Raw genomic sequence first — 22,946 nt, 5'->3', positions numbered from 1 at the left:
GATGAGGAATAGCCACAGTCCACTACCTCACGACAACCCACCTCAGTGTGAGGGCACGTCAGAGGAGAAAAATGACCCTCAGAGACGGGAGGCCACTTGCCCAAGGACACGCAGCATGTGAGTGTCCCAACAGGAAAGGCTTATGCCAGAGGGCGAGATGGAGTGGGACAGGCCAGCAGCTGAGGCCAGCAGGACCCTTCGAGCAGGGCCGAGGCCCCCTGCGCCACGCTCACCTCGGCGATCTTGTTCGCGTCGTCCCTGCCAGGCCAGTCGGGCTCGTACACCTCCTGCAGACACTCGTTCAGCTTCTTGGAGGCCTCATGCATGGCTGTGGGGCAGAAGGGTCACATTGCAGCCAGGGTCATGGGGGGCCCGGGATGCGGGGGGACCCTTGCCCCCACCCCCAAAGGCCCAGGAGGTATGTGGGCCTCCACTGACAGCCCTTGCCCCCCCACCCCAGACACTGCCACCCCTTCCCAGTTTTGCACCCATCAGCTGCACATGGGGAAGGCCCCTCACTGCATCCCATACAGCTCGGCCCAGCCAGGAGCCCCAGCTGCCCCTCACCTTTGACCGAGGCCAGGTAGGTCCGAAGATCCTTCTGCAGCCGAGTGCCCTCGGTCTGCAAAGAGAGAGACGAGAACAAAGTGAGGGCCTGGGGGCACGCTGTACCTGACCCTGTCCTTCCTGCACTCCCACATGGACAAATGCAGGCTGCTCCTGACAACGCCACAGACCAGCTGTCCTCACCGGGGCGTTGAGAGGACTAGAAAACACGAGATGTCTAAAAGCCCCCGGGCCACGGCCTGACATGAAGCATGAATCAGAGCACAGCAGCCATTGCCTCTGGCCACCAACGCACTGAGCATCACTGTGTTCTCGGCACCGTCCCTGCCTCGGGAGCCCCGTGCCTGAGGGGACATTCATCCCGAGTCGGTCAGCACTTGTCTCTTCCAGGCACTATTCTCAGCCCTGTAAGGAAGGCAGAGACCACTCGGCCCCAGACAGGACACACGGGGCACGGCTGAGTGACACACGCGACAGCACACATGAAAGACGAGAGTGGCATGCGACAGGCCTGCCCTCAGACAACCGTGGACCAAGTGGCCAACGAGCACAGGAACGTGGCCGGGAGGTGCAGCGACCACCCGACACCCTGTTCAAAAGCCTTAGGTGGTGCTGAGACCAGCAGGCCCCCACGGCATCATGCCAGGGAGGGAGGGCCCGGGGCGAGCCTTTCCAGGGTCAGCCGGGCTCTGATGGATGGAGGACGGCCCTGAGGGTACAGGAGACCTCAGGAAGTGGTGCACAGAAGTGTGGGGATCATGTCCATGACTCTCAGCACACCCCCAGCTGAGAAGAGATGTAGGATGTAGGAGGAAAAGGTTGATGAGGGGGAGTGGGCCAGGTAGCAAAGCCCCCTGAGCTGGGAGGGCAGCCCCAGGGGCTTCCTGAGACGGCAGGACCAGCAGAGAATGTGGAACGGGGCGGGGAAGCCTCAAGTCCCTCTGGGCCATCAGCACCACAGAAGGCAGGAGCAGGAAAGCTGAGTTCCAGGTGGCAGGAGGGGTGATCAGGCTGAGGCCAGCAGGTGAAGTCTGAGACCACCAACAGTGAGATGCTGAAGCTTCCAGAAGCCATGTGAAAAGAGGGAGAGAGCACACACAAGCATTGGGGCCATGAAGACCCAGCTCTATTCCTTACTAGACATGTAGCCCTAAGCAAGTTACTGAACCTCTCTGAGCCTTGGTCTCTTCGTCTGTCAGCTGAGGTGAATGAGCCTTGCCTGGCAGACCACAAGCTGATGTGCGTGGAGGGCTCGCACGGTGCCTGGCACACCCAGGTGCTCAGGAAATGGCTTCAGGGAGCCGGGCCGGATCCCATAGCCTTGAAGGCCAGCCTCAGGAAATGGGCTGTATGCTGAGGACAATGATGTGGGGCAGAGGGGGGCCACGAGGAGAGTGGGGCCTCTTGGAGGCCATGGATAGCAGTGCCTGAGGCTGGCCTCTGCAGGGGAAGGGCACCCTCCCGCCTCTCCCTGCCCTGACACTACCCACAGCTTTGTTTTGGATTCCCTCACCCTGGTGGAGGGTTAGATAGACACGGACCCAGCAGCTAGCCACAGTCCCTGGAGACCAGCACCCCTACAGAGTCCAGGCCTGGCCAGCCTGGAGTTCCTAGAGAAGAAACACTCCTGCCGAGCACAAGCAGAGATGCGGTCACCCCTCACAGGCTCACCCCCAGCCACCCTCAAAACCAAGCAGGCCCTCCCTCCTCCTAGCCGGGGCCTCCTCCTCCCCTGGTGTCCTCAGAGTACTGTGCACCAGCTGCAGACTCTCCACGCACCGTCTTCTCGACAGCTTTCTCCCCACCTGATGAACGAGGAAGCTGCGAGGTGCATTGACTCGCCCAGGGTTACACAGGGACTGTGAGCCGGTGAGGAGCTCCAAGGCCGGGCACTCGGGCCCGCATCTGCTGAATGGGTCAGGAAGGGCCCTGAGAACACAGGCAGGTCCCTGGTTATTACGATGACCGCCACCATGAGACGGAGAGACCTCGTGCAGGCGGGTTTCGGGGCAGCCCAGAAGATGCCGGACAATTTAAAAAAAAGGGAGGAGTGGAGAGGAAAAAAGCAAACCCTCCCCAAAATTCCTTCAATCTCGTAGAGTATACATAATTCTTATGAACATCAGAGTCTGAGGCCCACGGATGAAAGATTAAGGAAGAAACGACAGGCCAATCCCCTAGCATTTGCAGCTCCCTGGAGTTCCGTCAGGCGGTCAGATGTGGACCCTCGGAGACGGGGAATGGGCCCATCCCACTCGATGTAGCCTCTCTAGTCCCAACAACTAAATGCTTTGGTGTAAGGATGAGGAGTAAAGTGTATTCGTGATGTGATGCTATTGTATTCCTCTGATGTCCCAGAATATTCCAGACCCAGCTTCTCTTCCTGTCAAGCCTACACCATCTCGCTCCCCTCCCCACTGCACCCCGAGGAAGGGGTCGCCCATGGGGTGGGATGCCACGCTCGCCCGGGCTGCAGGCGGTACCAGGGCCCCTTGTGCTTTCCAAACAAGGCCGTGCTGTGAGCAGGCTCGCTGGGCACAGATGTGCAGGGGCCGCCAGAGCTCTGCCTCCGTGTGCCAACTGCAGCTGGCCCCTCAGCCGTACTCCCCAGTCAGTCCCCAGGGTCGGACACAGCCCTCCTCAGCTGGGGGCCCCATCCAGCTGCCTCCTGCAGGGCAGCACCCAGACCGGCCAGCACAGAGTGTGTGTTCACTTCCCAACTGGCTCCCTCAGCCCGCAGAGGGTCTGAGAAACAACTCTCCAGAGGCTCCTGACTCTAACACACTCCTTGCAGAGAAGCTGGGGGAAGGATAAGGTTCTGGAGCCACTGCCCCTCAGCCTGCACTCCTGGCTCTGGACTCAGGAGTCTGCAAGGGCATCACAGCCCAGGACCAACACCTAATGCAGCTCGGCCAGCACCCTATGTCCCCACGGCACCTCCCTCCAAAGGGTGTTCCCTGCCTCCCCTGACATCAACCCCCAGTGGTGGCCTGAAGACCCGAGCCCTCATCTTCCCAGTGGGTTTAGGGGACAGGGATGTCCCCTCCTGCATGGACCCCCTGTGGCTCCAGCCAACACTCATCCCTCTGCAGTCAATGCCAGAGGACCTTCATTCCACAGCCAGGGAGACCCACTTTGAGCAGAGCCCTGGGTGGGCCCTGGGACAAGAAGGAATCAGACCTGCCCCACCTCAGTGACAGAAATGCCAACAGCAGTGAGCCCTGGGGTGCAAGCTACACGTGGCCCCCAGGAGGAAGAGCTTGGCCCACTTGGAGGACCCAGGATGGCTTCCAGGAGGGCCTGAGCTGAGTCTGCAGGTGGTGTGAGTGGGCCGTCCAGGGTTTCTCAGTGCAGGGACAGAGGGCAGGGGAGAGCGAGAAGTGCTGAGTGGGCCCAGGAAGGGCTGTGTGGCCTGGGTCCCTGTAAAAGCAGGTAGCAGCAAGGTAACCTACACCCTGTCCTAGGACCCACCCCCATAGGAAGGGGTAGGAAATTCCCTTCCTTGAACACCAAATTCCCTGCTATCCTCAGCCCTGACTAGCGCTGGGCCCACTCTGCTTAATGTTCACAGATAAAGAGCAGGAGAGCACTCGGCTCCCAAGCTTCTCGCGCTCAATCCTCACCCCACCTTTCCTCAGGTCTCCCAAGCCCTGCAGGTTGGCTGAGGCCAAGCCCACTGCAGCTTCCTGAATTCACTCCCTCAAGAATAGGGACCCGCACACTTTTCTGAATCCTGATAGGCCCCAGTCATCCCACACATCAATCAAATCCAGAGCTGCCTTAACCCCCAAGGGAGGGTTACCCCAAGACTTGAATGAGATGAGACCTCAAATTCACCCCCTCCTGCTACCACTCTTGGGCCCTGAAAAGCCGGCCATTCCACTCAACGTGATGGCCCACAGAGCCCCAACTCAAGTGATTGCTCTATGTCCACAGCCAGGGAGCCACCAGCGGCCACCAGCACTGGTTATCTTTAGCCCTGGCCTCACCACCCAGCCCCTCTTCCAGAGGATCAGTGAGTGACTCTTTGCCTAGAGCCAGGGACCCAGAGCGGGTGACTCAGGGATGAAGAGGGAGAGCATCACTATAGTCACAGCTCTGGGGCCAGACCACAGGGAACCACAGCTCCTAGACTTGTGCTTCCCTCACCTTCCACCAAATAGTTTAGCCTACTCTGGGGAGCCCCTGTCACCCCAACCCAGGTTTGCAGTTCAGGAGCTGCCCTACCGTTTCTTCCCAGCCCAGCCAGTTGCCCTCAGGACTGGGACTCCACTCCAGAGAGGGACCTGAAAGTGGACAGACCAGGATTTAAACTCTCAAGGCCCCAACCCCAGCTGTATGGCCTTGAAAGAGCTGCTTAACCTCTCTGATCCTCAAGTGCCTCATCTGTGAAACGAAGAGAATATTAGCATCCCCTGAAGGATCAATGCTCATGTCTGTAGAACCCACAGCAGTACCTGGTCCACAGGAGGTACTCAAGTAGTGGCGATTCCCTAAAAGGCTTTCAGAGCATCCCACAACCTGAGGAAGCCAGCTGAAGAGGGGACGTGCTCCAGCAGCTTCCAGGAGACAGAATCAAAAGCAAAGACTGCAGGCTTCTTGTTCAAGCCTCCATTTTGCAGGTGAGAAAACTGAGGCCCAAGAGGCAAGGGCTCACCCAGGGGCACAGAGGCAGTAGACATCTCTGTCATGCCACCCACTTGGGCCTTGAAACACCTCCCATTACTCGCCTAGGGGACAAGCAGCCATGGGGGCTCCCATCCCTACCGTGGGCAGCCTCTTGGATGAGCTCCTCTGGCAGGTGAGGGTGCACTTGGCCCTGGGGCCTTTCCCAGAATGCAACCTGGCCCTCTCCCAGCATGCTCCCATGCCATCTCCCAGAATGCTCCCCAGCCCTCTCCCAGCATGCTCCCCGGCCCTCTCTCAGAATGCTTCCAGGCCCTCTCCCAGCATGCTCCCCAGCCCTCTCCCAGCATGCTCCCCGGCCCTCTCTCAGAATGCTTCCAGGCCCTCTCCCAGCATGCTCCCCAGCCCTCTCCCAGCATGCTGCCAGGCCCTCTCTCAGAATGCTTCCAGGCCCTCTCCCAGCATGCTCCCTGGTCCTCTCCCAGGATGCTCCCAGGCCGTCTCCCAGCATGCTCCCTGGGCCTTTCCCAGGATGCTCCCAGGCTCTCTCCCAACATGCTCCTAGCCCCTGGCTGGTGGGCTGTCAGAGTTCTCCAAAGGAGGCCTCTCCCCCTAGGCTCCATTCCAGCTGCAGAGACGTTGGAAGGCGCCTTCAGCGCTTTCTGAGGCCTCAGACGTGGGCAAGGAGCAGGGAGAGGCCTGGTCCCTCCCAGCCCCCAGCCTGGGCCCACCTGGCCCCTTTCCTAGCAGAGCTTGGACCCTGACCTCATTCCCCATGCCCATTCTCACTCCTTGTGGCCTCTTCTGGCCTCTATCCCCATCTCGCTCACTGGGGCTGGCCGGCAAAAGCCAGAGAGCCATGGCCCAGCTCTCCCTCCCTTCCTGCTACCTTAGCCCTCCCTCAAGAGTTGAGAATCGCCAGGGTCATCCCACTTCCCCCTTCTAATGTCCTCAGATACAGCCACAGAAGTGGCTTATTCTAGACTTAGCTGATCTCTGTGGGGGAAAGTTTCAGGGATAATCCAGTCAAGGTGTTCAGAGCCCTTTGGTCAGGAAGTCCTCCCTTGTATCTAACCACTGCCCCCAGGCTGCCAATGTGATTCTGTCACTGGCCCCTGGCCTATAAAGGGACTTGGTAAGGATGACCTTAAAGTCCCTTGCAGTCTTTGGAACCAGACAAGTATGAGTCTGAATCCACTTGCAAAGCTGGATGGCCTTGGGCAAATTATCCAACTTGTCTGAGCTCCAACTGCTTCCATCAAACAAGGAACGATGATGCTGACTGCCTTACAGGGTCATTGGAAGGCACCCACAAGCCATCTACAGACGGCCCACCTGGAGCGTGCCACATAGCCGGGCACAGTCAATGCTCAGCACGGGTCCAAATCAAACCAGGCTGTCCTGCTCCCCTAATAAACCTTGCCATGCCACTCTCCTCAAAAGAAGCTTCCACAGTTCCCACTTGCCTTGACATTGAAGTTTTTCCAGAGTCTGGCCACAATCTATTGCCTGCTCCCACCCAACGCCACACCTCCCCCACCCTTCCTACATCTTACGAAGGACCTAAAGTGTACCCCTGCCCCTCCTCTTTCCCATGGCCCATGCCCTGTGCCAGTGCTCTCTCCTGCAGGAAGTCTTCCGTGACCTTGCCAGCCCACACTGATCCCCATTCTCCAAGCTCCCTTACTCCATAAATTCGGCTCCTGACATCTTCCACCCGGCAGCCACAGTTCCATTTTCATAGGCTCCCTAAGGCCAAGGGCCACCCACACTCACCAGCTGCTTGTTGAAATTCTGGACACACTGTTCAAACTGCTCATCCTTTGTCTCATCCGCCTTCCCCAGCTTCTGGAGGACCTGCCAAGGCAGAGGGAGAAGGGAGAGTGGTACTTGGAGAAAAACGAGTGGCCCAACCGAGAGTGGCCGGTCGCAATACCACAGACTCGCCCCACCCAGCCCGGGCCTGGAGGCCACGGCCACGGCCACGAGCATAGCTGGGACTGTGATGGTCAGGAGGTCACGGCTGCTGTGATCCCCAAGGGCAGGACTGAGTCGCTCCAGTCTTGAGACCTCTCCCCGCCCCATCCAGGGCTCGCCCCTCAACCAAGAGGAGGAGCTTAGGACAGGCCTGCTGTCACGACCGAAACCAGGAGGAGGGGGGCTTCCAAGGCAGCATGGGGGATCGGGTGCCTGCTTGCTGACCTCACACTGCACCCTGGGTGCTCTACTCCCACCCTGCTGCTGAAAAGTGAGCTGAGCAGGAGAGGGGCCAGCCAGGAGCCACGTGACTCCACTTCCTGAGCCCAAGGCTCACGAATACCAAAGGGAGGAAAAGCAGCCTCTGGGCTGGGAGGTGACCCACGGGACAAGGCGGGGCAGCGAGGCCACCGGCACAGGCCCTGGGCACAGGCTCTTCGGTCACTAGGAGTCTTACTAGATTTTCGGGGGTGATCTGCTCCAGCCTCCCTGCTCCCTCCTCCACAGCCCAGTGGGCCGTGCTGGGCTTCTCCTGGCACTCACACTCACACGCATTCACACACACGGCCTCACAGCCACACGCCCTACTGTCAACTGGAAATCTCCCCCCTGGTGAGTCACAAGTGTCCCTTCTCAACTGTGTCAGGAGAGCAGAGGTGGAGGGCAGAGGTGCAGAGATGGGTGGTAAAGGCAAAGGACACCTATGGCCAGGAGAGGGGGAAAGACCTAAAAAAGGGGGGAAAGACCTAGAAAAAGGGGGAGCTGGACCCGGAACCCGAGAGGAAGCCCTAACCAGAAGGGCTGGCCCACCAGGCTCTCGAGAGAGGGGAAGGGAGGCAAAATAAGGAGGCAAAATAAAGACACAAGGAGTGGTGAGGGCTACGGGAGGGAGAGCAGGAAAAAGAAAGATGAGAGATGGAGGCGCAGAAAGGGGATGCTGACGCAGAGCTGGAGGCGGGTTTGCAGGGAGACAGGGAGGCAGAGACCCCCTCTGCGCCCTGGGCAGGCACCTCCACGGGAAGCAGCAAGGACAACATGATCAGCAGAGGCAGCGGCCAAACGGCAACACAAAAGAGAAGGAAACAGGCAGCAGTGGGTGGGGGTGGCAGGTGGAGGGAAAAGGAGGGCCCAGGGCAAGGACGAGCATCAGGTGGGGCTAGGCCCCACGGGCCCGGGGCGCCTGTGAGCAAGCGGGCCAGCCCAGCAGCTGTGCTAGGCCAGCAGGCCATCACCAGCACGCCACTCAGCTGTGCCCTCCTTTCAAAGTCCCTGAAGTGGGCCACACTGCCTGGAACACAGCTTTGCCTGCCCAGCACCCAGGCCAGGGTGCTGGACTGAGGGATGCCCAGTCCCAGAACAGAGCCCGGACCCTTCCCACCCCTGACTGGCCCTAAGATGGCCCGTGCTGCCCTGTGACACCTTCTCCGGCTGGCCCAGGAACCATGGCGAGGCCAGTCAGCTGGCAGGCCCTCTCTCTTATCGTGTAGTGCATTTGGCCATGTCTCACCAAGCACCTGCTCTGCACCCGGCCCTGGGCATCTCTGCTGAGGCCGCAGAGATCGATGAGACCTGGGTCCAGTCCTGAGAAAGAGGGAAGCACATAGGACTGTGGGAGCCCTGGGTGGAGATCCCATCTAGCCTGAGCAATCAGGGAAGGCTTCCGGGGGGGAGTGGCAGTTCAGACGGAAGAGAGGGCTTGCAGCAAAGGCGAGGAGACCAGAGAGATGAGGTACATTACTAGGGAATTTTGAATCACTCAAGGAGACGAGAGGTCACAGAGGATAGTGAGGGAGGGTGTGAGTGGCAGGAGGGACAGGGGTGGGCGCTGGGGCATGGCCCACCAACAACTTTATGCTACAATGATCAGCACGCAATCTACAGGGCAAGTGCAGCTGGATGCCAAGGGCTGACACCGAGGTAAGAGAAAAGCAAAACAAAACCACCATGAGCAAGAAAATCGGCCCTTCCCACAATCCACAGGTTCGCCCTCTTCCCCTGGGCAGCCATGCCAAGCTGTTCCTGTGGAAGCAGAGTGAAGCTTCGGCGGTGCCTGGCCCGCTCAGCACTGAGCTTGGGTAAGTGACTTACCCTCTCTCAGATGCTCACCCTACAGCCCCACCACCGCCAAAGAGAGAAATCCAGAAGTCAGCAAGGGCCGCAGTGAGCCAGAGGCTCCCAGGGAGCAGGGTCAGGGCCTGGCCAGCCCTCAAGGGAGGAGGACTGGGGAAGTGCCCTGTCCAGCCCCTGCCTCTCCTTCTCCCTGAGGAGATGCGCTCAAGGAGGAAGGGTCCTCAGCCCCGCTCTGCCATCAGGGCTCCGGAGGGCTCCCAGGCCCCAGATGTGCAGGCAGACACACACACCCAGCCCCAGCTCCCAAACACAGCTGCATGCTCCACCCAGACAGCTGAAGCCACCAGGGAGAGCCTCAGGCCCTGAGAAAGGCCACCACAGTGAGACTCTGCCAGGCAGTGAGAGATCTTGAGATAAGAGGCTCTTTCTCTCTGAGCCGCAGGTGCCTTGTCTGGAAAACAAAGAGAACATTAGCACTCCCCTTAAGGCTCACTTCTGTAAAACATGTCTCTGTACCTGGCCCACAGTACACACTCCAGTAACGGCGACCCCCTAAAATGCATCAGAGCAGCCTTCACACAACTAGGGGCCAGGCCTGACAACAACCAACCCTCAAACCGGGTCCAGACTGATGGCATTCCAAGATGCTAGACAGAAGTCACAGGCACACACACTGTACCCACGTATGCGTGGGCATGCATGTGCTCACAGCAAGCTCTTACTCATCCTTCAAATCCTTGCTCAGGCAACCCCTCCTCTGTGAAGCTGCCCCTGCTCTCCCCCTTCCCCACACCACTCTGGACCACTTAGGGCCTGGGACCTGCTCTCCTCCTTGCTGGCCGATGTGCTCGAGTGTCTGCCTCTGGCCCTGCCCCAGCCATGTGAACATGGCTGAGGTTGGGGACAGCGTCCAGCCCTCTCTCTGTCCCTAGCTCCTTCACAGGGCTGGGCACAGCGGGGACACACAACAAGTTCTTGGTGGCTGCTGGCTAATCTGAGCTGTGGGTTTTGAGGGCAGAGTCACGACCTTGAACAAAACATCCCATCTCCCAACCTCAGTCTCCTGTGACGCAAACAGGAGGGTCCTGTGCGGACAGCACTCAGCCTGACACACAGAGCCCCTGTGAGAGGCAGCTGCTGGAGTCAGGATTAGACTTGGCACTCACATTAATCTGAGTCTGGTTTCGGGTGATCCAGGCCAGCTCCAGTGGTTCCCGGCCTTGGAGAGGCGGTGTGAGGGGGTGACCAGCACAGGAGGCTGGGCCAGGCTCCCGCCTCCATGTGACCTCAGGCTAACTGCTTACCCTCTCCACACCTCAGTCCCCACCTCTGACATGGCAGTAACAACCATGAGCCCACGCGGCCGGACTCAGGAAAAAGCCCAGTCAGTGCACACGGCCTGGGCCGCATTTAATCCTTGCTGCACTGCACCACCCCATTTTATAGATGCGGGAAGCGGGGCACGCGGCCCGGGCCCCCGTCCTCAAAGAGCTCCCAGTGTGGCTACTGGAGGGAAAAACAAGCTGGGCACCACCCGCCCCAGGAAAGGGCCAGGACAAAATTCAGTCCGGCAAAATCCCACAGCCTTGATGGCCACCGGCTTCCTTTTCCCACCCTCCACAACTGGGACCCCTGCCGTGCCCCAGCGCCGTGCAAGAGGCCTTTCTGACTGGTCAGGGGGGCACCAGACTACAGCCAGCTCCTCTCTGCCACCGAGAAGCTGCTCAGTCATGCCAGGACCTGTCCCTATCCCCACGGGGAGGCCCCAAGGCTGCTCTCTCCAGCACCCACCAGTCCTTCACCTAGGACACACGCACACACGCAGAGCCCTCTACTTGCTGAGAGGGAAGCTGTGGCCAAGGCCATGGGTCTTGGGGACACAGGTCTTCCACCCATTCACCACACGGTTAGTGGAGCCTCCCTGTGCCAATCTCACAGACCAACCACCAGGAGCAGCAGGGGGACTCCAGGTGTCCAGGGGGGCCCTGGCCCACGGGGGCTCAGGGAATTCAGGATGACTGAGCTGGGTTTTGAAGGATGAGCAGGAGTTAGGTAATGAGGAGGGCCTGGAGCAGAGTCAAGATTCTCACTCTCTGTCCAGGGTTATGTGGCAGGGAGCCCCAGACACTCCTGTGTCACACTTATCAGAAAGCCTTTTTGATGATGGGACAGAAGACAGGTGCACAGGCCGCGCCACACCCTGGGGTTAGCCCGATGAGGGCAGGGGGGCTGAGCACAGCAGGCCTGGTGCCAGCAGTCCAGGAGGCTTGTCAGTGCCGCTGTGTCTCCTCTCACCACATCCTCGGCTCAGCCAGATAACAGTGTAGCTGAAGTGCCTCGGAAGGGACAACCCAGGGCAGAGCAGGGGAGCTGGTGGCCGGATGAACCTCCCTCTGACAACATCCACAGTTTAGCTTCTCTGAGCCTGGGCTGTGAACACTGGCAGCCCCTCCCTAGGTGGGGTAGGAGCTCATCGACACGAATGAGCACCTCTTGGTGACAGGGCCCCCTGGGGCTCAGTGAGAGTTTCCTGTGGCCGAGGTGCTACAGAGGAGGGAGCTGCCCCTTCCCCAGCCTCTCAGCTGTGGCCTTTCTCACAGCCCAGAGCAAGCTGGCCCACTCCCTGCTGGTACGGGGTATCCTGCCAAGCCCTCTCCTCTCCTCCTACCAGCCAGCAAACAGCCCCAGGGGACAGGCAAGCCCACGATGAGCACATGCCACACTGCACAGCCACCAGACCCAGAGGGACAGGAAGTATCCCCAGGGCCAGTCTTGTTTGAACAAGGAGCAGTCTATCACTGCCCACCGAACACGGCACTTCACAGACACCAAGCACTCCCTCCTCACAGGTAAGTGTCTTCACCTCTGTGTGAGACGGCATGTGAGCACAGATAACTCAGGACACAGAGCCTGAAGTCTTACAGCCAGGAGTGAGCACTGAGCTGCTCCACTGCTCCCCACAGACCTTGCCCTGTCCCGGCCACTGGAGCCGAGCCAATAGCATGGATGAGCACATCTGCACGCACTCACCTGCTGGGCTGACACGGGGACCCTGCTTGGACCGCTGGGCCCTAAGCTCCAGGAAATCCCTTCTGAAGGCTCTGACCCCCACCCCTCCCAGAGGGGGCTGGGCCCCCTGCCTTGGTGGGGACACATGCCCACATACAAATGGCATGGCACAGTGCAGGAATAAGTACTTTCTAGAACCCAAGGCTGAGGAGACAAGCCAAGCCCAGGGACCCAGGAGGGAAGCCCAAAGGAGGCAAGGCCCACGTTCCCAGTCAGCCCCAGTCCCCAGGCTCTGGGCCAGGCAGGAAAGCTGGGGGCTCCTCCAGTGGTCAGGGCAGGAGGCATCTCACACGGCCAGCAGAGATGGGGACTCACCCACCCTCACCCAGAGCATCCCCAGAACCCCAACCCACACACACTCACTCACACACACAAGGGAGGGCCTCATCCAGCTCCCCCCAAGGACCTCACCACCCAGCTGCAGAGAGCCCCTCGGGCCTTCACCTTCCTCATCATCTCCTCCCGGCACCTGCCCAGCCACTGCCTCAGTCAGGGTTGGTCACGGAGTGAGCGGCCCCCAGGAGGCTGGGTGTCACCATGTCACTTCTTCCTCCCAGCAGAGCCTGTGGTCAGGGGACCACAGCGACAGGATGTACCTCTTCAACCCTCAGGCAGAGGCCCCACACCAGCAGGAGCAGGCAGACAGACAGACAGATGGGCAAGCAGCTGGAAGGCCAGGTTTTCCCACAGATCACTAAGCACACACAGCAGGGCCCCGTTCTGAGGGAGACACCCCAAGAGGGGAAAGTGAGCAGGGGCCACCAGAACCAGGCCAAAGGCCAACTGGGGACCAAGGCTGCCCCTCAACCAGACAGACATGCCGGGATGGGATATTCTGCCCACCCTGCCCAGGAGCCATGCAAGAGAGCACAGAAGGAGGCCAGAGGAAAGCCCCCAAGCTCACCACTCATCCCTACACTGCACATCCCCCTCCCAACTGCTTATTTTGAGATATAAGCCTCAACACAAGTTGAAAGAATAGTACAACAAACTGCCACAAGCCCTCCCCCCAGCTCACCACTTGTTACCACTCAGCCACACTTGTCTTATCTCTTTCTCTCTATAAACAATCGGGTTCGTTTGTCTGTATGTTTGCTGAACCACTGGAAAGTAAATGGCAGACATCATGACCTTTTACCCCAAAATACCTCACCCCTAAACACTTCAGCATATTTCCTAAGAATAAGGATGTTCTCCTAAATTCCCCCCGTCCCATCAGCACACCTAATGTGTTCATATTTAATACTATTACCTACTTACTATATAGTCCACATCCAAATACCCCTACTTGTCCCCCAAAATGTCCCTTATGTCTGGCTTTTTGTTTGTTTTCCCATCTGGGATCCAAACACGATTCACACATGGATTTTGATTGTCGTGTCTCTTGTCTTCCTTAATCCAGAATATTCCCCAACACACCTACTAATTATGTTATTTTATACATTTTTTTTCTCGTTCATGATATTGACTTTTTTTTAAGAGTACAAGCCAGTCCCTTGAAATGCTTCCCACTCTAGATTCACCCAATTATTTCCTCGTGGTTAAGTTTAGGTTAAATGTAGTTTGGCAGGAATCCTACAGAAGTAATGCTGTGTCCTTCCAACCGCATCACAGCGGGATGCCCCTGCTTGGGGGACTGAGGTGGACCAGTTGGTCAAGCAGTGTTTGCCAGATCTCTGCTGTAAAGGTAACTCTTCTCTTGGTAATTAATTAGTCATCTGAGGGGTGATACTCTGTCATCGTGTGAAAGTAACAGGCCAACAACTTTTTGCCCAGCACCTTTACCATCCATTAAAACTGCTACTCAAAGTGGGGTCCACAGACCAGCAGCTTCACAGTCATCGGGGAGCCTGGTAGAAATACGGAATTTCAGGCTCCCCCCAAGACCTGCTGAAGTAGACTTTGCTTTTTTTTAACAAATCCCCTGGTGCTCTATGCACACATTAAAGTCTGAGTGTGCCTCCCATCTTTGCCTTAGCCAACTGCTCCCCAGGGCTCCTCTCATCCCCTCTCCATTGCCTGGCACTCTACAAAGAGCTTCCCTGACCGCAGCTCTGCGGGGAGGGGAGCGGGGATATCACTGACTCAGGCCTCCATTTTGCATTCAGTGTGTTATAATCTATTACCTTTACTATTCTTTTTGATGCTCAAACTGTCCCAGATTTGGCCAGTGGGAGCTTCTGGATGTGTCCCCATTAGTCTTTGAGCACTTCTTTGCTTTCTGACACCACGAGATGCTCCAGGCTCCAGCCCGAGCCATTTCTCCAAGGAGCCCTGGCTCCCTTTAGGGCAGGTATGCTCATTGCTACTGGGCGTCCTTGCTCCTAGGCAGCTCATTTCAGCTTTAGGTGATGCCTTGAGCTACACATTCTCCCCCCACTTTAGAGATAAGAAAAGTAAGGCTGAGACATTAAGGAATTTGGCCACCAGCTAAGAAGGAGCAGAGCCAGGACTCTATGGCTTTGTGGTAGCCGTGAACAAGTGTGGCCTAGATCTTGTCTGCTGTGGCAAGTGAGCTAGACCAACAGCCCCAGCAGCTGCCCTCTGGGCCCATCACTGCGTCCCAGCCTCCCAGCCTCCCAGCCGAGGCCACACCGCCCCCGGGCTGCTCTGGCCAGTGCTGAGCACGGTGGGGCTGCAGAGAGACAACAGGCTCCTCCAGCAGGGGACTCTGGCCCTGGGAGGCCCATCAGCCCGGCTGCACCTTTCTTGGCACTGTGCCGCAGTCAGCCCTGGGCTGCTGCTTCTAGCATGGCATGTGGCGCTCTCACTTTATGAGTGAGGAGACTGAGGCGTGGAGTACTGAGGTGACCTGTGCGCTGGCCAGGACTAGACCCAGGTCTCCTGACTCCTGGGTTCTTTCACTGGGTGTCACTCCTGGGGTGTGGCTCTTGCCCCAGGGCTGGGGGCTGACTGCAAAAAGGGGCAGCTTCACTTCTCATCTAGCCAGGCAAACCCTGCTTCTCCCTCCAGACAGCCAGTGAACTCCCTCACAGGGAGGTGTCAGGCAACTCTGCCTCGGAGTGGCAATGCTTAACCCAAAGGCTGGTGATGTGGTGACAAGTGTGGCGTGGTTAGCAGGCCCAGAGCTGCTGCTGCACCCTTGGGTTGGGAGGGGACCACGGAAAGAGGGGCTAGAATGAGGGGCCTGGCCTCCTGGAAAGCAGTCAGGTCCCTGGGCCCCTGGGCCCTGCTCCAGCCCAGCGGGGGCCGGCAGTGGGGAGAAGCCACTCAGGCTCCTGCCTGGGAGCAGAGCCCAGGATCCCGGGAAGCAAGTCCAGAACACACGGCAGAGGCCCTGGCCAATGGAACCCACAGCACTCCTGCAGCGCCAGGCTGGCCACGCGTCCGGCTTTGCCTTACCACTTCCCAAAGGCTCAGTGACTTTTCAGAAAGAGAAATGTTGAAACACCAGCCTTGGGCAAGAGCCAGGAACAGGCTTCCATCCCCAGGAGGCAAGAATGCTCCCAGCACTCAGGCCCCACGCAGCGCCTTCTGCACACTCACAGGCTCCCATGCACAGGCGTGTGCACGTGCACAAATGCTCCCTGACAGGGCCACTGCCCACGGCCCTTCAGTTACCTCTGGGCACAGTAGGAAGGTGGCAGGAACCACAGGGAGGCTAGGGAGTCAGGCAAGAAGCAGAGCAGAGGCCAAGAGACACTGTGCAAGAAGAGCCCAGAATGAGCAAGAGGAGTGGGGGTAGAACGGGGGGGGGGGGGGGGGGGACCGGCAGCGGCAAGCAGGCAGGTCTGCGGGAGTAGAGGGGGCACCCCATGCCAGCTCCCTCTCCCCCCAACACCCCTGCAGCAGCCTGAGGGGCCTCATCCCCTCTCCTGGTCCCTCTCTCCCCCCATCCTCAGGACCTCTGTTTCCCCAGACTGGCTGCGAGGTGGTGGCAGGAGGCATTGGCTCTGGGGCGGAGCCGTCGGCCATCCTGCCTTCCCTCAGGGGAAATGCTGCAAGCTCAGCTCACACTCCAGAGGGGACCTCTCCCCACCAGATTCCATCTCTCAGCGCGCGTGCTCACACACACACATACACATACACACACACACACACACACACACACACACACACCGCCCAGCCCAGCCCAGCTCCCCATGGATTCGCTGAGGGCACTGCATCTGTCCCTCCTTCTAAGCTCCACAAAGGTCACACTGCAAGGCATGCCCCCAGGGAGCCTGATCCAAGGACCCACCCTGAGGGGCCCCGCCACCCTTGACACTCCCTTCAGTTGGCCTCATAGCACCAGGGCATCCTGAGGTGGCGACTGTGGGTCCCATTTTACAGATGAAGAAACTGAGGCTCAGCGAGGTCACTAGGCTAACGAGTGGTAGAGCCAGGACCCCAGACCTGATGGATTCCAAAGCCCACACTCAACTTGTGATTCTCAAATGCAGGTACACAGACCCCAGGAGTAACAGGCAACATGTCTAGGGTTTACTGCAAAAGATGCACGCTCCATCTTGCTGCATTCCAAAGATTTAACTGGTGAAGAAAACACTTCTGTGGCATAACCAACATAGACAGATTTTACATTAGAATGCAAAGTTTGCAAAGACTTTTGCAATGAAATACAAAACTAGAAACGCATTTCCAGGTTCCTACTGGCCAGCTGAGCAGGCTGCCCCCCAGGAAGCTCCAGGCCCCACTCCCACCTGGTGATCTGTTTTTTTAACAAGTCCTCATGTTCTGGAAGTTGCTGTCCCCTGACACCTGTCCACAAAGACTCACCCTTTTCTGTGGGCTCCTGGCAAGAACAACTGACTGACCGAGGAAGCCAACCGGCCTGTCCTGGGTGACTGTCACTAAAACTACCTCTTTCCTCTCCTGGGGATTGTCCGTTTCCTTTACGAAACACTAACAAGAGTATGGGGTGTTTGGTTTTGTTTTTTATGTACCTAACTGGCTCCATAAAAACTTGGCCGCCACCCATGTCAGCCCCACAGCAATGCCTTGAAACATGATGGTTGGCAAAACCAAAGTGCGTGGAGCCCCCTGCCCTCTAGGACTGGCCCTTCCCACAGGCCCCTCCCAGGGCTGTCAGCCGACCCACCCCTGAGAAAGGGGGCTGGGGGTCCTCCTCCTCCTCCTCCACACCCATCTCTCCAGGTGGAAGGGACAGCTCCCGGCTAGGTGAGAAGTTTCCAGTTGACTCAGGCCAGGAAGCCCCCCTCCCCCTCTCCTTTCTCCCTCCTTCCCAGGGAGCCTGAAATTCCAGCCAGTTCAGCAGATAAGCCTGTGGCCAGCGGCCAGGGTGGGGCCACCAGACCCCAGAGGAAGCCAGGGTGGGCTGGGGGGGTTGGGAAGGCTTGAACAGTCTAGAGCAGAGCGCAGGGGATCCAAGGCAGCAGGGGCAAAGTCAGGATGAGGAAGGGTCAGGGGTGCTGGGAGGGGCTGGGCCGGCCGGGGGTGAGGGGAGGCCACAAAACAGCACAGCCACTCATCCAAAAGCATCCAAAAGCCTCACAAGCCTTCCCCAAATGCTGTGAGGAGAGGGAGGTGTTCCACAGACGAGGAAGCCGAGCTCCAAGCTCCTGGTCTCAAGGCCAAGCAAGCAGGGGCCTAGAATTGGGACGCAGCCCATCGGCTCCCAAACCCAATGGCTCTAACAGGCACAGCGCCACCTTCCACGGGGCTTGGGGGGCAGGGGGGTCAGCCAAAAGGAGGCACAGGCAAAAAGCAGCACTGGAGCCAGAGGGAGTGCCGCAGGGCCCAGGCCTGGTGAAGACTGGCTCCCCTGCCCTCAGGGACCTCCACAGGCTGAGCCCACTCCTAGTCATCAGCATAACCAGGCAGCATCCTCACGGGTAGGAGGGCTTCTGTGAGGGCCAGGACCACCCAGACCGAGGCTGGACACCCCCTTCCACAACCAAGCACCACCTAACTACCCAGCCCCGCCCCACAGCCCCCACTCCAGGGCAGAAAGAAACTGGTCACCAGGGCCGGCCCTGTGGCTTGGTGGTTAAGTGCGCGCGCTGCGATGCTGGTGGCCCGGGTTCGGATCCTGGGTGCGCATCGAGGCACCACTTCTCCATTCATCCTGAGGCCGAGTGCCGCATACAGCAACTAGAAGGATGTGCAGCTACGACATACAACTATCCACTGGGGCTTTGGGGGGAAAAAAATAAAATAAATAAAATCTTTAAAAAAAAAAAAAAAAAAAAGAAACTGGTCACCAGCTTCTCCAAGCGGCCCAAGCTGCTCCCCACTCAGCAGCCCCCTCTCGACTTTGCCCCCACAGCCCAGATCCAACGGTCCCTCCACAGTGGGGAGTCCCCACCCCTGGACTCTGAGACTTGTTCCCACGGCTCTGAGGGCTGGGGCTCGGCTCCTCGCGGATGCCCTCCTGAGCCTGGATGGCTCTGTCTGCATGGAGCAAAGCAAGGCCCTGCCCTGGAGGGGCCAGTGCTCTGAGGGGGAGGCATGCCCGTGGTGACATACATGACCGAACAAAACACAGCAGGTCATGGAGGGTGGGGCCCAGGGAAATGGACCCTGAGCAGAGACCTGGTGAAGGAGAGAGACACCAGGAGGAAGAGCAAGAGCGGGCCACGCAGAGGGCACAGCAATTACAAAGGCCCTGGGGTGGGAAGAGCAAGGCCTGTGTGTCTGAAGAGAGGGAGAGAGGGCGGGCGGAGGAGGATGCTGAGCACATCGCATGACCCATCAATCAATCCCCTCTACAGCCTCACGAAGGAAATACTATTCTCGTCCCCACTTTGCAGATGAGGAAACTGAGGCACTGCTTTAAAAACTCCCCAGGGTCACCAGCAGCCAGCCAGCGGCGTGGCCAGGAGCCACACTCCAAGCCTGGCTCCAGAGGTGACGCACTCCAACCACTGCACAAACTGCCTTGGCAGTGGGCCAGACCCAGGGCCTTGATTGGAGCCCCTGGAAGATGCCAGCTTGGACACTCTAGCATGGTTAGGAAGCCCTGGAGAGCGCTGACCTGACTGACAGTTTTAAAAAGTCCCCAAACAGACTGCAGAGCGGGGTGGAGCAGGGACGGTGACCGCAGTGACCCAGCTGGGAGGCAACAGTGGTTTGGGCAGGGACAGGCAATGGTGGGAAGTGGTCAGATACGGGGTGACAGACAGAGAGGTAAGAGGGACTCCAGGGTGTGAGCAATGAGAGGGGCCGTCACCACCTGAGATGGGGACACCTGAGGGTCATGGTGAGTCTGAGGTACTAGAGAAGTCGGACAGGGAGGTGGGGACTCAGGGGCCAGGAAGGCTGGGGCGGCCAGGACGGACTCCGCATCAGGCCGCTGCTCCCCATGCCCTGCGCCCCTACCCCTCAGTCACTCCCACTCCGGCGACCAGCTCAGGGCAGCTGACTAGCTCAGTGTCTGGTCTGGACAGCTGGCTAAGAGAAGGGGAGAGAGGGCAGACGGGCACTTATTGCTCTGGACCCCTTCTGGGAGAGGCCCAGAGTGGAGATGCAGGGAGCAGGCTGTGCAATCTGGGCAGGGAACTTCACCTTTCTGAGCCCTGAGACTCATCAGTAAAACGAAGCCAAGCCTTCTCCCTCAAGGGGGGATTTAAGGATGAAGTGTGGTTGTGTAGGTAAAAGGGCCCAGCAGAGTGGTGGCTGGCTTCCTTCCTGCCCCCTTATCCCTAGCTTGACCTGGGATTCCTCCCACCCAAACCAGAAAGCTCTGGCAGCTTCTTCCACCTCGTCGCCCCCTTGCCCCTCCCCCCACCAGCCCACACATGCCTTGCCTGGTGCCTGGTGCTGCCACCCAGCGCACCTGCTCCCCATGACTCATCCGGGCTTACCCACGACATTCCTCGTGGACAGCTAACACCAACCCACCCTGCCTCCCTCTCCTGGCCCAGCCTCCTCACAGCTCTGCAGGGACCCTGGCCCTTCGGTAAAATGGGAAACTGGTAAAGGCCCCGCAGAAACCAAGCAGCAGCTGAAAGTCCTGGCCTCCTAGGACCAGCAGCAGCCTCCATGGGCAGCCCCGAATGGCCTTGATAGTCCACATCTGAGAGTCAAGCCCAGAGGCAGTCCACTCGCAGAGGGTTCAGAGAGGCCCCACAGCCAGGGCATGGCCCGGAAGTCTGAGGTAGGGCCGCCAGCTGGCCTCGTCTGTCGTGCTGGGTGGGGCCTGCTGAGGACCGGCAGGCCTCACCCTTGGCCCAGCCCTCCACACCACCTGTTCAGAGCAGTCAGCACGGCCACCCAGAGCCGCCGCCACCCCACCAGGCCCTCCATGCAAGTATGCATGCTATTCTCAGCCCAGGCTCCAGGACACAGGCCATCAACAGAGGGGTGGGATCTGCCCCTCCAGCCCACCTGCCACCCACCAGCCCCTCATCAGCTGTTTCCTGAGCTCAAGGGGGAATGGCCTGCGCAAGGGAGAAGCCAACCACGGGCCAGCCCACAGCTCAGTAGAGCACAGAGCCAGAGCCAAGGGAGGGAAGGTGAAGGCCCTGCCCTGCACCCACGCACCTGGGGCCAAGCAAAGTTCTGACCTGGGCAGGACCACAGGCACCTCCCATAATCCTCATCAGGAAACCTGACTTCCCTACTGCTGCCAGGCTGTGTGGGCCCTTCATACCACCTCCTCCAGGCAGACTTCCCTGACCCCACCCCAGGCACAGGGACTCACTTGTCCCTCTGGATGCCCTAGGCCTTTGCATATGTCTGCTCCTGTCTGAGAATCTTAACCTAAATGTGCAACCAGGTTATTCATTTATTTTACCAATCAGAATCCTCCATGTCCACATCTGTGAAATTAGAACTATTAAACAGTACCTAAAGGAGACAAGATATGTGGTTTTTTTTTCCAAACACATTATTGCTATTATTTTTGTTATTCAAAGGAGTCAAAGCCCAGAGTCAGTTTTAAATGGCTCCCACCCACTCCTGCCCACCCAAGCACAGACACGCGTACCACCCCTCTCCCCCCACACACACACACACCGTGGAGAGGGCCATCCCTCACCCCACCCCCACCCCAGTGATCACTCCCAGGCCCTCATCTGCCTGGGAGCTGTGCTAAGGGCTTCCCCGCCTCAGCCCTGGACTGTGCACAAATTCCCAGTACCCATGAGGGCACCCAACTTTGCAGATGGAGAATCAGGACTGGAGACTTGCTGGCTCAGGGCCCCACAGCAGAACACAGTGGCCCTGGCCCCAGCCCAGGGCTAGTTCCATGGCATTTCACCAGAGTGGAGGCTGGAGGAGAGCTGGGCAGGGACTTGATGGGGAGAGGGTGCTTGATCAACCAGTAATCAGCTCAAGGGACTCTGAAGGCAGGGGTTGGGGAAGCGAGAGGGGACCAAGAACAGACTGGGAGGAGTCTCGTGGCTGCCTGGACCCTGTCCGATGCAGTGAATGTCCAGGGCATAGGAGGGGCTTTGCCAGGCTTCCTCCTGCTAACCCTGCACCCCACTACTCCTGTGCTGGCAAGGAGAAATGGGGGGGCAGGGGAGACCGGAGGGGAAGGCACTATCTTCCCACCCCCAGCAGATGCAGGAGGTCAGTGCACAGTGGGCAGAGCAGGGCCTCCCAGTCCCAGCCTGGAGGCTGCAGGGGACGATGCAAGGGCTGCCAGAGGCCTGGGCAGGTCACCGCCCTCCAGGTCCCACCTCTACAATCAGAGGAGGGAGGCAAGGACCAGGTAAGCACGAAACGCCCTCCATCTCTGACTTCCCAGGGCCCTCCATCTCTGACTTCCCAGGGCTCCGGCAGCGCCTCAGCCCTGGAGCCCCTGTCTCACCATTTAAGGAGGTCCTCAGGGGTCTGGCCCACATCCCTCCACTGAACACATCCAGGCTCCCTCCAAAGGCTCCAGAAGGGCTGAGGCAGTGAGGACAGGGAGGGGTGGCAGAGACACCACACACACAAGAGGGCAGAGGCCCCCAGAAATCACAGCAAACACCAGCACGCTCTCTACGCCTGCTGGGGAGGGGCCGCCCTCTCCTGGGCTCCTGCCTACATGTTCCCTTCCTTCCTCCCCGGGGCCGTCTTTACCAGGAGAAACACAGTTCAACAGTAAGGGGAAGTTGAGCAGCCAGAGTTACCAACTCCCTTTAAAAAAAGACAAAATCACAGTACTGTGCCGAAGCGGGAAAGTAGAAAAGCGCGGGTGGGGCAAGGCCTGGGGGTGGATGCCAAACTCCAGATCCTGGGAGGTCGGCCCCCGGCCATCGTGCTACAGCTCTGGACCCTTCTGGATCATCGAAGAGCTGGAAGGGATTCCTGCTGCCCACAGGGAGAGGGGACCAGGGGGAGTACTGAAAGGGGTGGGAAGTAGAGATGGTCCCCCACTCCAGCCAATCCCCTCCCCTTCCTTCCTCCCCTGAGACCTCAAGCCCCACTATCTGGAACCCAAGCTGGGTCTGGACTCCTCTACTGCTGGTGGGCCAAGGCCAGCCTGGACTTGGGCAGGACGGCCCAACAGGCCATACACCGAGGGCATGGGCACAGCTGAACACCCCACACCCTCCTAAGGCACCTTGGCCACCCCACCCCAGAGGAGGGCTGGGCCCACGAGCGGGCACCCCGACCTTCAGAGTCCTCAGGTATGAAATAGAGACACCCCTGCTCCCATTAATCCTCACAAATAGGAAAACCAGAGCTCAGAAGGGGTAAGGAACTCGCCCAAAGTCAAGGCCTTG

General features: G+C 58.9%; 1 protein-coding gene across 13 annotated transcripts in view; it reads right to left on the bottom strand.

Annotated features, from left to right (window-relative positions):
* BIN1 (bridging integrator 1) overlaps nucleotides 1-22,946 on the bottom strand; it is a 58,195-nt gene that overhangs the window by 22,627 nt on the left and 12,622 nt on the right. For 11 of the 13 annotated variants that reach the window (XM_004423917.3, XM_087435022.1, XM_014782503.2 and 8 more), the window contains exons 2-4: nucleotides 6,970-7,050; nucleotides 568-622; nucleotides 234-328 (exon numbers count right to left, since the gene is read on the bottom strand). In XM_004423917.3, the coding sequence (XP_004423974.1) occupies nucleotides 234-328; nucleotides 568-622; nucleotides 6,970-7,050 (231 nt within the window). Of the gene's footprint in view, nucleotides 1-233; nucleotides 329-567; nucleotides 623-6,969; nucleotides 7,051-12,753; nucleotides 12,829-22,946 lie in introns of those variants that run through there. The other 2 variants (XM_087435024.1, XM_087435026.1) reach the window with 2 other exon arrangements.

The sequence above is a fragment of the Ceratotherium simum genome, chromosome 9 (assembly GCF_057802395.1).
Source record: "Ceratotherium simum simum isolate JZ-2026a chromosome 9, ASM5780239v1, whole genome shotgun sequence".
Classification (NCBI taxonomy): Eukaryota; Metazoa; Chordata; class Mammalia; order Perissodactyla; family Rhinocerotidae; genus Ceratotherium; species Ceratotherium simum.
This window is presented reverse-complemented; position numbering and strand designations above follow the sequence as displayed.